This window comes from Cupressus sempervirens, chromosome 4 (genome assembly GCF_028749045.1).
Source record: "Cupressus sempervirens isolate cs-2001-9-10 chromosome 4, ASM2874904v1, whole genome shotgun sequence".
In the NCBI taxonomy this organism is placed as follows: Eukaryota; Viridiplantae; Streptophyta; class Pinopsida; order Cupressales; family Cupressaceae; genus Cupressus; species Cupressus sempervirens.
In genome coordinates this window covers 218,412,290-218,428,506 of record NC_143121.1, presented here as the reverse complement: position 1 = coordinate 218,428,506, position 16,217 = coordinate 218,412,290, and the positions used below count along the sequence as shown (strand labels likewise).

General features: G+C 36.5%; 1 protein-coding gene across 1 annotated transcript; it reads left to right on the top strand.

Annotated features, from left to right (window-relative positions):
* Positions 1-227: 227 nt before the first annotated feature.
* Positions 228-12,596, top strand: LOC149560779 (nuclear pore complex protein NUP98A-like). Its single transcript, XM_089824804.1, has 13 exons — positions 228-540; positions 688-727; positions 1,529-1,975; positions 3,492-3,686; positions 3,891-4,130; positions 4,222-5,186; positions 5,395-5,488; positions 5,616-5,679; positions 5,769-5,898; positions 5,992-6,114; positions 6,220-6,400; positions 11,282-11,350; positions 11,458-12,596. The coding sequence occupies exons 2-13, from the start codon at positions 712-714 to the stop codon at positions 12,234-12,236; spliced, it is 3,303 nt and encodes a 1,100-aa protein (XP_089680930.1). The 5' UTR covers positions 228-540; positions 688-711; the 3' UTR covers positions 12,237-12,596.
* The last annotated feature ends 3,621 nt before the right edge of the window (positions 12,597-16,217 follow it).

Here is a 16,217-nt window from a genome sequence, read left to right as displayed (position 1 = left end):
GAAAAACTTTACTTGGCGATCACTTAACATTCCATTTTGGAAACTTAAATTAATACCTCTTCAACATTTTTAATATCTCTTTTCTACTAATCAGCCAACTCACTCAACCCATTAAATGGTGAGGAGTTAATAAATTAGTTAGTAAAAAAAACAAAAAACAACCCAAAAAGTCACCTTTCCGAAAATTTTCCCGCACTTAAATGCTTCGGCGGGCAGCAGATTTATAGAAAGTATTGCTGTAAAAACATCAACTCGAGTTAAGTGATAACTTACGGTCAGGGTTTGAGCAGGCTAAATATATATATATATATATGTTCTTCCTTCTTCAGCTCTTTATTCCTTTTGCTGCTCCTTGCAAATATTATTGTATTTACGAGGCCATCTCTCTGAACCCCTCGGGAAATACAGCGTTTCGGCTACGCTGTCTTAAAATCACATGTTTTCACATTTTCTTTTCAAAAATTGTATCGGAAACCCATCAATCTGCAAAACAAACGGTAGAGATCGGTGCATTCTAGGGCCCTTATTAGAGAATTTCAGGTAGAGTACATTTTGGATTGCATGTATGGTTTTGAAGTGGCATTTGATGTTTCTGTGAAAGTTTTTTGTGCTTTGTTTCATCAATGATCGCATGGGCATGAATATATATTACTGGGTGCTTACTGTGTCTGTTTTATGTGTCTGCAGGATCGGTGAATTTAAGATTTGACAATGTTTGGATCCAATCGTATGTATCTCGATTCTTCCAGTCCTATTTAAACAATTTTGGGCAAAATTAGGGCAGCTTAGGGATTAATTTCTATGAGTTTTAGTGGGTTTATATTGGCTGTGTTGAACATATGCTTATACTTCAGCTCGATTGCGCATGCATGATGAGTTTAGTAATTTAAACATTGATAGGATAGGTTTGAATGGATTATGTGCAAAAAGGGTATAGTTTATTTAGTAATTTTAGGTTTTTGAAACATTTAGGCCACGTCGAAAATTAATTTGGATGAGTTTTAAGCGACTAGGAATGTAGCTATAGTTATTTTTTGTGTGGCTGATTCTCAGTCTGCAGCTGTGATTAGGAATTTTGTGACTTGTCTATTGGCAGGGATACATTTTCATTGATTTTATGGACGGGCTTTAAGTAACGATAGATTTTGTTTAAACAATCAGAAAAAATGTGTGCAAACATTTAAAATCGGCAAAGCGTATGAGCTGACGATGATTTTATTTCATCAGAGTAAAAATGCTTAGGCTGCAGTTGTTTTTGCGTTTTTTGATATAGGAATTAATTCATGGAACCTTACAGGCAAATGATGCTGGGTTTGTTGTGGTAGATTATTGGTTTATAGAGAGATTCTTGGATGGAGATTTTGTTGATTTGGTTGATTTTACAAGGGATTTTGAGTGAAATTGAATAGACTAGTTGCATTCTTAGTATGGGGGAAAAATTGGTCTGTACCGGGATTACTTTTGGATAGAGAATTTAATAATGTTTTCGTTCTGCTCATGGGTTGCCTTTTTGTTTTTTCATGAACAGCATTTGGGCAGCCTAGCTCCAGTCCCTTTGGGGCACAGCCAGCTTTTGGACAGCAAAATTCTGCAACTAATAATCCTTTTGCTGCAAGGCCTTTTGGAAGCACAAGTCCTTTTGGAGCACAGACTGGAAGTACATTATTTGGGGGCAATTCCACTGGTGTTTTTGGAACAACACCAAATCCTTCACCGTTGGTTACTTCCACACCAGCATTTGGAGCTCCATCCACACCAGCATTTGGAGCTTCATCCACACCAGCATTTGGATCCACACCAGCATTTGGAGCTTCATCCACACCTGCATTTGGGGCTTCATCCACACCGGCATTTGGCGCTTCGTCCACTCCAGCATTTGGGGCTTCATCCACACCGGCATTTGGCGCGTCATCCACTCCAGCATTTGGGGCATCACCTGCATCTGCTTTTGGTTCAGGCTCTAGTCAATTTGGTGGTATGTTACCTACGGTTTTGATTTTAAAAGTTTTAGATTTTATTAATCTAAATTAGGAAGTGCAAAAAGTCTTCCATTTTGAAGGCACAGTTCTTATTAAACTCTGAGGATATCATGCTTTCTTTTGCATTCAACATTGTGCCAATGGAATTACTGAACAACACGTGAATTTAGAATTCTTGTTTTTTCTATTAATCCTTGGTTGGGACAGATCCTTTTGTGTGTGTATTTAGATACCAAAGAGAGTAGTCGACTTTTGCAGTCCACAGCACTGGTGATTCTTGTTGCAATTAAGGTTAATTTCTAGTTTAACTGTCCGTCACCAACTGGTACATGCTTCATGCTGGTCAATTCTCTGCAGTAGCAATTTTTTTTATCATCGTATTAAGCATGGATTGGCATTTGAGTTTTGGTCTCCCTGGCTCAAAATTAAATCCCTCACAGTTCCTTACACCCTAATGAAAGAGAGTAAGTGGAATAACCTTAAACTGTTGTCGTCAATTGTTATGTATTTCTTCACTTATAACAAAATCCTTCAACTCATAGGAATTTTCAAGTTGTTTACTGGAAAAAGAAGGAACACTGGTAAATATTTGTTTCCAAGTTGATGAAAACTTAGCAGCTTCTATATGGTTTTAACGTTCTTTTACATATGAGCTGAGAATAAAGTGAGCAAGACTTATAGGATGGTAACCTTGTTAGATTCAAGAAACTGTCTTGTATATGTTTCTTTACCTATCTAGGATAGGCAACAAAAACCATCATTAATGTTCGAAACTATGTTTTTTTAACCTGCTTGCTGCTTTTTAGATGACATAAGTAAGGATCACATAAATTTCTACTAAATTGGAAATTCGGTTATTGAAGCAAACACAAATTAAATGGTTACCTAACTAGATACTTAACGAAAGAAATGATATCTTCAATCTTGGTCTCTTTGAGTTTAATACTCTATGGGAGTATAGTATGTATTGAATGTGGTGATTAGCGACCAAAAAAATTGAAAATTTTCTCCTTGTCAGGCAAGACATTTCTAACCACAGTATTACTATTTTTTTAAAAAATTGAATAAGATAGGTCACTTTCATAATATTTTCAACTTAGGTCTATGTATGTTTCCAAAAGAAGTTGCAGTATGCAGTATTTTCTTTCACAAGTATTGTTTATTGTAATATAGTGTGTCTCGGAGGAGATAATTTCTGTACGATTTGTCCACAATTTGGTCTTGTTTCAGATAGCATCAAAATGTGTTTGTGTAACTGGTGATTTAAAATTGCATTTTATGATATTTCAATTCTCAATTTGGTTATATAATTTTTGTAGAATTCTTGTGATGAAACTCAATTTATTAATATCATAGAACCTGATAATATGGTCTTTATTAATCATCATTTAAGAATCATACTTGAGTAAGATTGAAGATCGTTAGCCAGAATTCAGGTTATTGTGTTTTCAATCTATTAACTTTTTTAAGATATGATTTTGATTTTATTTTGAATCCTTTTGTCTTATGCAGCATCATCTGTATTTGGGCAAAAGCCTGCATTCGGAGCTTTTGGGTCACCAAACCCTGCCCAATCTAGTCCTTTTGGAAGTACGTTTGGTCAACCAGCTTTTGGTTCTACGTCAACTCCTTCATTTGGATTCAACAACAATTCATCGTTTTCTCAATCAGCTAATGCTTTTGGGGCTGCGTCAACTCCAGCATTTGGTAAGTTTGATTTTCCATGTGCTCCTTTATGTCCCTTTTTAGAATATGGTCTAATTAGGTGGATCCGTGGCATCTATTTTTTTATATTTTTATTAATGTAGTAGCACCTAATGACAGTCTTCTGTGTACTTTTCTAATTCTGGGCTTTTGGACATTATTATAATTCATTGTACAGTTTCTTATTTCTCACTATGCATTGTTCAGGAGTTCAGTCTACCACTTCTACATTTGGCAGCCCAGGTTTTGGGTCAACACCATTTGGTGGACAGCGTGGCGGTACTAGAGTGGCACCCTATGCAACCACTAATGAGGCAGATAGTGGCGGCAGTGTCAGTGGGCAGACAACAACTCCTGGAAAACTCCTTTCTATATCAGCTATGCCACAATACAAGGAGAAGAGTCACGAAGAACTAAGATGGGAAGACTATCAGTTGGGTGACAAAGGTATATGTTAAGAGTTCTGGTTATTGTTGTTATTATTTGGTATTGGCTGTTTGCATAAGGCACTCTCAAACTAATCAGTTATCTATTGCAGGTGGGCCAAATCCTGCAAGTCAACAACCTGCTGGTGGTCTGTTTTCTCAGACAACATCTAGCCCCTTTGGCCAGACAGCACCATCAGCCTTTGGCCAGACAGCACCATCGGCCTTTGGCCAGATGACAACATCTGCTTTTGGTCAGACAGCAAGTTCTGCATATGGTCAGGCATCTGCTGCAAATCCTTTTTCATCCACATCTCCGGGTATTTTTGGAAATAAAACACCAGGATTTGGTTCTTCATCTGGTGCTGCTTTTAACTCACCGTTTGGGGCTACCGCCTCATCCAGTCCCTTTGGAACAGTTTCTTCATCTCCATCCCTTTTTGGATCATCAACAACACCATCCTTTGGAGGGGCATCTTCTGCCTCTCCTTTTGGCACATCGAGTTCCCCAGCATTTGCTTCAACCCCCTTTGGCCAAGCTTCCCAGCCCGCATCTTTGTTTGGTTCAACTCCATCGCTAGGGTCAAGTCCTGCTTTTGGGTCAAGTACCCCTTTTGGAAGTACTCAGTCATCTGGCCTTTTCCAATCATCTACACCTGCTTTTGGTCAGTCCCAACCAGGCTTTGTGCAGTCCACACCAGGCTTCGGCCAATCTGCACCAGCATTTGGCCAGCCCACACCAGGCTTTGGCCAATCTGCACCAGCATTTGGCCAGCCCACACCAGGCTTTGGCCAGTCTGCAGCAGCCTTTGGCCAATCCACGCCAGGCTTTGGACAGTCCCAACCAGCATTTGGTCAGTCCGCATCAGCATTTGGCCAGTCCACACCAGCGTTTGGCCAATCCACGCCAGCGTTTGGCCAATCCACGCCACTTTTTGGTCAGAACACTCCTGCGGCCTTCGGACAAACTCCAAATGCTTTTGGCCAGACGACACCTGCATTTGGAAATAATTTGTTTTCAAATAGCTCAGCATCAATGATGTCACAGAGCAAACCAGCAGGCCTTACGCAGACAACGGTATGTTCGATGAAATTATTTTGTTTAAGCTAGTACAATTTAACTTTTTTTTTCTCTGGTTGGCAACTTTATTCATATATACTTTATTCATATATAGTTTTTTGTTGCATGCTTTATGTTTCTAAGCTTCAACTTTATCTACAAATGTGCAATGAATGTGATACAGTTCCGACTATATTTTACTGATTGTTTTTATTTGAATTTGCAGCCTTCCCTGTTTGGTGGATTCCAAAACTCTGCTCCTGCACAGGCACAGGGTGGTGCATTTTCCTTTGGGAATTTTGGCCAGCCACAGGCAGCAGGTATGTGGAATCTCAATATGGTGATGTACTCAAATGTTTTTAGTGTGTAGTTCGATTCTTGTTTCATAGTCTCTCATTATTTTTGGGATTGTGAGATTTGACATGTTTTTCTTGTGGATCCTATCAGTTGCTTCTAGTGGATTTGGTACTGCATCAAATCCAGCCTTTGGACAAACCACCTTTGGACAACTGTGAGATTCAGTGACTTGTCTTGCTTGAAATGCTTAGGAAAACCAATCATAAATTTTCAAAAACTTATTCCTATATTGTCTTGTTACAGTGCTCAACAGAACATGATGGTTATGGCACCACAGCCAGTTAGTAATCCTTTTGGAACACTCCCGCCAATGCCACAGATGTCCATTGGCCGCACTGCTCCATCTATTCAGTATGGAATTTCCAGCATGCCGGTAAGCATGGAATCAATGATTTCAACAGAGTTGTTGCATATGTATTATTTTGATTTGAGTACTTCATGCATGGCTAAACAACTATGTATGCAGGTTAATGAAAAACCTGCTCAAGTGAGGACGACAACACACCTGTTAACTCCACGGCATATAGCTCCAAGGGCAAGGATCCAGATGCATTCACGAAGATACAATCCTAAAAAGGATGGTCCCAGGGTAAATAAATATGAACTATTGTCGCAAATAATTTGTTTTACCATCTTATTCTGTACTTCTGATTTTTAAATTCAACCTTTTCTATTTTCTGTTGCTGCAACGCAGGTTTCATTTTTTAGCGATGGCGAAGACACATCAAGCACTCCAAAGGCAGATGCCGTGTTCTTCATCCCCAGGGAAAATCCAAGGGCACTATTTATTCGACAACCTGAGCAGTCTTCTCCTTCTATGTCGCTCAAGCCAGCTGTTAACTTGAAGGAAATGGCTGTGCCTATTAATGCTCATGGTTAGGCCTTTTTTTCATATCCCTTTTGTGGAATTAGAAGATACTCTATGAAATAGTTTAAGATACTTGAATTACCATTTATGTTCCATGTTGATGCATCCCAACCCTGAAACCAGTGTCCCTATACATCACATTTCTGAGAGAGCAGGATGGTAGGACATGTCTTTTGGCTGTTCTCAGCTTTTCCCAAAAACCTGAAGTGGCACAGATTAGTACAAAATATCAGTGAGATGCTTAGTCATTCTAGGGATGGCTAGGGACAGCGGAGACCCTCAACTGTCCTGTGTTTTAGATGGAAAAGAAGAGTGTTGTATGTTAAACAAAATAGAAATTAAATTTATGTGGAAAAAAAGAAAGCATTGCTGTTCTAAATATTGCCCACGTTTGGATTTGAGAAGACTATCACAAGAGATTGTGACCTATTGATGGGGGGAGGTGCTCAACTGAGAGTCATATTACATAATGTAATACCAATCCTTAAAATAATAGGGTTAAGTGCCTTGGTCTCCTTGACTGATTGTGAAGTATTTAGGCTTGTTCTCTTGAATGTGGACGGGAGAGAAGAAAAGAAGAGTAAAGAGGGGGGATATTTTCCGTTTTAACAGTTTGAAGTTTTGGGTGATTTATATTTAAATTTTATTAAATTATGTTTCATTTTATCTTTTCCAATTTAATATAATATTGATATTGATTTCATTCACCTATTTAATTTATAATCTTTAATTTATTCAAAGTTTATTTTTATATATATTACAGTTGAGATGTTTTTTACCAGCCTTAGACTCAGCTCGGACTTGGTCAGGCCCAAAATGGGCTTGGACTCGGTCTCAGCGGCCGGACTCCACAATTTAAAATACTCATGAAATTCAAAGATTTTTAAGGATTTTAAGTTTTTTCATGCATCATTTAGCCACTTAACATCAAATACACAATAATTGAGATAAATAGAAGCTACTCTGCACACATATACAACTTTTCATAGATCATCTAAGTATAAATGCAAATTTTCGAAAGAAATTACATAAAGTTATTATGAATAACATAATAGAAATATGAAATATAGTATAACTGTTAATTGTCAAATGTCTACAATATGTCAATATCCATGGAATCAAAAGTTCAAAACATATATCAAAAGAAAGACTCATAGTAGCCTATGTCTTCCTACGAGTACGCCTAAGATAGGTTATGAAAGCTTCTAGAGCCATCCTCTCTCCTTGTGTTTGAGGTTGAATCTTAGTGACATGATCATCCTTCTCATCCTCATACTCATCCTCATCCTCATCCTTATAATCTTCATCATCAGAGTTAAATCCATCACTCTTGGCCTCAAGGTCCTGTACTAGGTCTCCTTGTGCTCTAGACTCCTCCACTGTTAGTGCCACTGTCTTTGCCTCTCGATCAACTTGATCAACCCACTCCAAGTCTTCATCACTGAAGACATGATTATCAACCTTTGTGTTCCACCTTGCTTGTATATCAACCTTCTCTAATACAATGGGAGATGTGTCGTTGTGCAAAACCTATTTGTGGTGGAAGTGAAGGTTGTAGTGAACAAAAACAAGATCATTCAATTTTTTTGATGTCAACCTGTTGCGCCTCTTCGAGTGTATATCTTCGAACATATTCCAATTGCATTCTCCCTTGAAGCACTAGATGGCTGGCTCAAAATACGAACTGCAATCCTTTGTGGATTTGACACCTTACCACCAAACATTTCCACCATACCTCTGAAACAAGAAAAATTTAAATCAGTTTTATAAATTTGACTTAATCAATCTAGATGCTAGATTCTAAAGTGGTAATAAAATAAAATTTAGAATTTGGAATCATATATTTTACTAGGCATCAATTCTCTCTGGTTTTTCTTGCATAAGTCTCGTGAAAATAGGTCTCCTAGTGTTTTCTTGTACATCTCTATCTCACGGACTATAACTGTTCCGACAGTTGCATCGGGTGATATTCTCTCTATAACATCATAGAGGCCACTCAACACCTCTTCATCAGCCTTAAAATTTGGGCTGAATTGTTATGCTGGAGTGAAAAAAAGTGGGCAGCTGCATGTATAGGCTTATGAAGTAGATTGTGCCATCGCTTATCAATGACATTCCATATGTGACCATATTTTTCATGATTCCCTGCATAAAAAGCTTGAATGGCCTCTTTTGCACTATCCATGCCCTCATAAATGTAAGCCATTGAGGGCTTCTCTCCATCAACAATTCGTAGGATAACAATAAGAGGGCTTTATAAATTGCAATCTTTGTGAAAAACAAAACATTAAGTTTTCCATTTAAAAATGAACAATGTGAATTTCAATAAACATAAACAAGTGTTTAGAACTTAAACAAAAATAGTGAAATGAATTAAATTTGAGCACAAAAAAGAAAATTACCTCCACAATATCCTTGTGGGCTTCCAAAAGCTACTCTCATAAAAAATCTGATCAACCACCTCAACTGCTGCATTGAGCTTTGAATATGATGAATTTGTCTACTCCTCACATACAAACATACCTTTCAAACCAGCCTTTCCGTTGAGAAAAGATTTCAACGTGAGAAAATTTGTTGCAAATCTAGTGATTGTTGGACGAGACAATTCTTTATTCTTTGTGTGTTGCCTCATAAGGTTGAGGACCCAAGCATGATTATATTGCAAATATTCCTTGCTTTACACTTTTTTTATCCAAGGAATTTTACCTAGATTCTCCAATATGAGGTCAAGGCAATGGGCAATACAATGGGTCCAAAACAAGTGGCGATGCCTCTTGATAAGAAGTTTGCCAGCAACAACATAATTTGCTGCATTATCTGTCACAATTTGCACAACATTCTCCTCACCCACCTCCTTCAACACTTTCTCCATTACCTCACAAAGATACTCAACATTTTTGGTCTTCCCCAAGGCATCAACTGATTTCAAAAACACTGTGGAACCTAAGAAAAAATAAAGAAATTTAGTAAAATCACAATGATCAATCAATTTATTATTAAATTATTAAATTCTAACTTTCTAAGTACAATATTGAATTACTTGATGAGGAGACAAGAAAATTCAACAATGTTCTGTTTCTTCTATCAATCCAACCATTCGTAATGATGGTGCAAACCCATACCCGACGTTGCTCCTCAATTTCAACTTTTACATCAGCAACACGATGGGCCAAAATAGGACCTTTTAGCTCCTCATCATTAGGGGCTTTGAACCCGAGACTACAAAAAGTAATAACATCTATGGCAATTTGCCAATAAGGAGACCTAAAAGAGACCTAAAAGTTAAAACAAATTAAATATACAATATAAGTATACTTATTATGCAAGCAAGGGAAGACATACAAATTAAAAATTAAAATTATAAGTACCTTGCTGCATTAAATGAAAGGTTGTTGTAGAAGAAGAAATCTCCAAGTGCCAACTTTGTTTGCTCATACTTCTCCTTATTCCAAGCCATGCTCTCAAGTGATGGTTGTGCACATGGAGTTGTGCGTGGAACAAAGATGGAATTAAGTGAAGATTTTTGCTTACACACTCGAGGCCCAATGCTTGCAGTCTGAGATGCATTAGTAGAAGGTGGAATTGAAGGGTGACCATGTCCATGATAACTTGAAGAGCCCTCTACACCTCTAGTTCCAGCTAATTGTGAATGTCTTGTTTTTTTTATAAAAAAATATTCTTTCTTCTCTAAATTTTCCTCTAAAAGAGCTTGCATATCATGCATAACATCTTGAGGCACCTTGCGTTTTTTGATATCACACTTTGGTATATGTGCAAGGTGATATTTCAATTTATTGATGCCTCCCCCATTATATGTTATCACACAATGCCAACATGTCACAACTCCTTTCTTATGCACAGGAATAGCATGTTTCCAAGCCCTATCCCTTGCTACTGCACTAGGGTAAGTTTTAGGCTTAGTTCCACTAGCCTCAGGTTGAAATATGATGTTGGTCCTGTTGCAATATACCATTAAAAAAAAAAGCATTTAGAATATAGAAAAATCCAATTTGCAAACACTAGGGCTGCTTAATTTTCAAGTTTTCCATCACCACAAAATGGAACAAATCTAAAGAGTCCCAACACATGCAAATAAAAAATAATCCATGAATGTAAAAGAATTTTGCAAAATAACAAGAAAAAATCTATACGTTACCTCTTCAAATTTGCTTTAAAAATGGAAATGTAAACCAAGTTTGAAGAAATCTCCTCCAAATGCTTCTTTTAACTCCTCTCAATGCGTATATGCAAGCTTCAAAGTGGTACAAACAATCAGCAACCAATAGATAAGAGCCAACCGATTTGCTAATTTATCTCCCAAAACTGAATACTCTTCCCTCAACTCATCTTTCTCTATTCTTTGTGTTTACAAGTGATAGAATGACTTTTTAAGGTCTGACTTATACTTTTCAATGTTAACATACCCAAAAAAAACAAAAAAAAATTAAATTTTTTTTTCTGCCTTGTTCGGACGTTGACTGCCGGCCGGCAAGTCAGCTGACTCGGCGAGTCAGGCCTTACTCGGCCAGGACTCGGCCGAGTCTGAGCCAAGAGGCCATTGGCCTTGTTTTGCCAGCCTTGCTGAGTCCTGTAACACTGATAGATATATATATAAATATAGGCCATTGGCCTCGTTTTGCCAGCCTTGCCGAGTCTTGTAACATTGATATATATAGCCATCCTCCCACTGTCCTTAAATGTGTGCTCTGCCATCACTACCATCCCTATTGTTTAGATCTTGTGGAAGACAGGATATTTCTTATTTGTTTTTGGCTATTTGAGTTTGCAATGTGGACTAGATTTGGCTATTTATGCTAAGAGTTTTGATTCATTTAGTTTGGCCATCTTGCTGCTTTTGCTATCTGATTCATTTTGTTTGCATTTTCAGGAGCTATGGGACAAGATGGTAATGGGACACGGTTATTTGAAAATGATGCATTTGTACAAGACTCTGAAAGTGAATTTTCTAACCTTAATAGCTGAAGTAATGTTTGGATATAATATGCTACATCATTAAGTTTTATATTGAGCCTTTTTCAGCTTTTAGGATTTGTTGTTTTCCAGATGCCAAAGAAAATTGGCCAGGTGGTGTGGAGGATGCAAACATTCAAAACAATTCGCTGTCGTCAAAGCTAGTTGATGGTGCTGTAAAATCATCTTCCAAGCAGAATGGTTCTGGTGATGAACATAATCACAGAGGAAATGGTTATATATCATTCTCTGGCCATAGAGCTGGTGAAGCTGCTATTGTTTATGAGCATGGGGCAGACATTGAAGCTCTGATGCCCAAACTTAGACATTCTGACTACTATACAGAACCTAAGGTACAAGAGCTAGCAGCAAAAGAGCGTGCTGAACCAGGTTATTGTCGCCGGGTCAAGGACTTTGTTGTTGGAAGGAAAGGCTATGGATCTATTAAGTTCTTTGGAGAAACAGATGTTAGGCGGCTGGATTTGGAGAGCATAATTCAGTTTAATAAGTGTGAGGTTCTTGTCTATATGGATGAAAGTAAAAAACCACCTCCAGGACAGGGCCTTAACAAACCGGCAGAGATAACTTTGTTAAATGTTAAATGTGTTGACAAGAAGACAGGTCAGCATTGTACCGAGGGCACAGAAGTGGAAAAATTTGAGAAAAGGCTGAAAAGAAAAACTGAAGAGCAGGGGGCAGAATTTCTGTCATACAATGCTATTAAAGGAGAATGGAAATTCCGTGTGAAACATTTCAGCAGGTATGGTCTTGATGAATCTGGCTTTTGGGAAATTTGGAGAAATCTGAGAACGCTCAATGGAATATCTGAAGAGCAAGATGTGGAATTAATATTGTACAATGGTGTGTGGTGAAGAAAAATGATGAACTGTCTATGGAAAAAACAGTATGAGCAAACTCAACTATTGAGGATCACAAGGGATATGACGCAAGGATCAACATATTTAGTTTCTGTTGTTATATTGTTTCATATAAATGTTTATAGTCTGTAGGAATGGCTTCTGAATTACTTGCATGTCTTCTTCCAATAGTTAAGTTGATGTTTCTTGATACATTGCCTCTCTCTGGATTGCTGGGCGAGTGGTGGATTTGTTAGACTGTGTTGTTGAGTTGCATGCACCTTATTGGCTGTGCAAAACGTGAGGCTCAAGAAATTTAACGCATGCTAATATTTTTACTGCTTTTTGATATAGAATGTATTGTTTTTTACAAAATCATTTGTTATCCGGTGAAGTTTTCCTGCATAGTACTTGCTTCTGAGATGTAATGCTATATTCGAGATTCCATCAGTTTTGAGCTAGGCCAGCTGACTTGTCTGATTGAATGGTTAAATTGTTTGCTTCTTATTTGTTGCAGAAGTGCTGCAGCTTTATCATAACGATAATATGATGAAGAAAGAACTGAGCCTTTTGGCTCTTGAGCTGGACTAGTCATCAATGCATGATTTTTTTTTGAAGTTCGAATTTTGTCTTTCATAACCTAGGTAGGGGAATAGTGCATAGTGTAGTTCGTACATAGAACGTAAATGAATTTTAAAAATCAATTAGTTTGTGAAATACTATAAACAACTTGTTATACAATTGTCTCAAAATTATGTAATTCAATTTCACTAAGTGGAGTGGAATTGTTAATGTAAGACATCAACATAGTTAAATCCATTAAGTTGATATAATTTATTTATTACCTCTTATTTGGCACCAATCTATTATGTGGTTTAATATTATTTATTAATAGAAAAGGACTATTCATCAAAAAAATAAATATAACTTTTGTTTTCAATTATATTTAGGTATGTCTCAGTCTTCATAACTATTGAATAGTTATGAAGACTGAGCCATCACTTTCACACTGAAATGCGTACAACATTGCCAAAACATTTCTCGTCTAATGTATGATCCTCACCCGAACAACCTCTAGAACAAGCACACCATGGTTCTGTTTTTGGTTTTTTGGAATAGTTATGAAGACTGAGCCATCACTTTCACACTGAAATGCGTACAACATTGCCAAAACATTTCTCGTCTAATGTATGATCCTCACCTGAACAATCTCTAGAACAAGCACACCATGGTTCTATTTTTGGTTTTTTGGAAATTAGTTTTAGTCTTCGGGACAATTTAGATTTCCGTTCATTAAAGTTAGCTTAGTTTTTAGTTTTAATGATAGCTACTTTATCTTTTCAAAATTCATAATGTTAGTTTAGTTTGTGGCTTGTTAGTCCTTGTCGTTTAAGGCGGGTACTATAGTTTTCAAACGTTTGTTTTGCATTAGTCAATCAAAATGAATTTCTTCTCTTAAATTTCTATTTTCTTATTCGCCTGACTTTTTGCTCCTGACGATCTTTTTAATTTTCTGCACAAAAATATTGCCTTAAATTTGCGAGTCGTGGCAATGCACATCTACGTCCAATTGGCGAATTGCATGTCAAGGCAGATGGTAGTTTTCTGTCCAACAAATCTCATTTACAGGAACCAGCTAGAATGTGGGCTAATATTCGTCTTATTACATTAATACTCACCCTTCACTTCCATCTACACAATTGGAAGTTCTTTGATAGTCTCCTATTTTTCAAATCGAATTGAGCATGGATGCTTTGGTTTATTTTCTATTTTTTTTTTCAGGCATTGTACTGGTTACATTCCGTATTGCACAACTCTCAGCACTTATATTTGACTGTTTGCAGTATTTTTTCATAATCTTTCCCAAAAGTGATTAGGGCACTCCAAAGGTACTCTTCTCATTTCACGAATTTTAATTGTTCTGTTATTTTAATCGAGGTGTTCAATTAGATTTTGCATTTTGATGCAGCGACAGTTAGTATTTCCTCTTTCCATTTTTGGTATTTTCTTATCCATTATTACATTTCCTCTTTCCATTTTTGGTATTTTCTTATCCATTATTACAAATCATACAATGAAAATTTCATAGGAGATCCTATGACCATAGTTGGTTGTCCTGTCAAAGGAAATAAAAACCTCTTTAATTCTATTGATTCATCCATTTGAGTACCAATAGTTAACTGACCAAGCCATTGATGCTTTGAAAGCCGGATGATCAGCCACACCGGAACTGAGATATCTAGTTATTAATATTGCTTAACTAAAAGGAATGATTTCCCATTTTTCATATTGCTGTTGGTCGAGGGGAAAGAAAGTCGAGATTGGCCTAGGAGATAAGCCAAGTGGATGTCCTGGAATATCAAATCTGTGCAAGCAATGACACAACTGGATGAAATCAACAAGAAATGACAAGCATTGGAGAAATGCAAATGATAAGATGACTATTAAAGTTACGACCCTCTCAACAAATCCTATTTCAATCTTTCTTTTATCACGACATTCCCTAAGATCATATTTATCAAGGCAATTTTTTCCAAAATCCCAAATCTTCTGTCTACGCTTTCACAATGTTAAAGAAACAAAGAAATACACACACAAATAAAGAGTCTTTGTGAAAAGGTGTATTTTCTTTTACTTGTGAAGATTTTGTGGCCTGGCATAACTCACAAATAGTTTCCTTAAAACCTTTAACCAATTTCACTATTTTTGATTAGATTTAAGCACTACTGCATGTTTTTTAGTGCTTCCTCTTAAAATTTTTTTATTATAATTTACAATGTTTATTATCCGGAAGCTTTCAATTATTTATAAAATATAATATACACTATATTTTATGTACAATGATATATAATTGTTGCACATGCATTATGACTACAATGAATTTGATATTTTTACTATGAAAAAAAACATTAAAGAGGTTATTGAGGATGGTGGTTATGTTAGGCATATGTGTAATTATGCTCTTTAATTTTATATGTAAGTAGTAGCAGTTATAATTGTAAACATGTCTAAGTGCTCATGAAGAAAGAGAAACATAGACTAATTTATTATTGATTTAAGTGGAAAAATGGTGATGCTATGTTGTAGCCAAGCCAATCAATGGTTGCAATCACTAAAATTGTTGCTTTATATTTTGAAAGATTGATGCCTTGTGATTTTACAAAATTTTACTTTTATATGACTAGATATATTGATTCTAAGTAGTGAATCAAATGAAGCTAGTATCCCCAATGGTAACGGAAACTAGTAACCCAGGGTAGGTTGTGGCACACCAAACAAGCCCCACCATTTCATGCTAATTAGTTTAGACTTTCTCCTTGGTAGGGACGCTAGCTTCTCATAGCTCTTGTTAAATTACTTCTAGATTGTCAATTAATTGTTTTATTATCAAATTTAAGTTAGGTTTTTAAAATTAGTTAATTTAATTTTTAATTTGTTAATTAATTAATTTTTATATATAAATGATTTTTTTAGTATGATTTAGGCAATCAAATATACTTAATGAAATAAAAATAGTTGCAACTTTAAAATTGAAGATCGACAACCATTTTCTTATAAACTAATCAACGTTGCTTACAATTTGTATCTTTAGAATTGAAAGTTTTAAATTGTACAATTCAAGACTATCAACATGCATGTTGCAAATAGGGGCGGGGGCCCTAGCTTGGTTGGCTAAATCTTCCCTGTTGCAGGGGGTTGGTCACGGGTTCTAGTCTCCCTTGTCCCCGTGGTACCGGTGGGCATGTCGCGCCAGCGCTATCGGTGACATTAAAAAGTTTACCTAGCGCACTGCAGTTTATAGGGGGGGCTGTGCTGCACCCGATTCTTGCAGTCTAATAAAAAAAAAATAAAAAAAAATCTTTCATCCTTCATATATATTCATATTTCACTCTTCTTTTCCATGAACCATCAATGACAAGGACAAGTAGAGTATTCAAACTTTATAAGTTAATGATTCCAAATTTCAATACAATAAAATAACTAGTTTTCGATCTA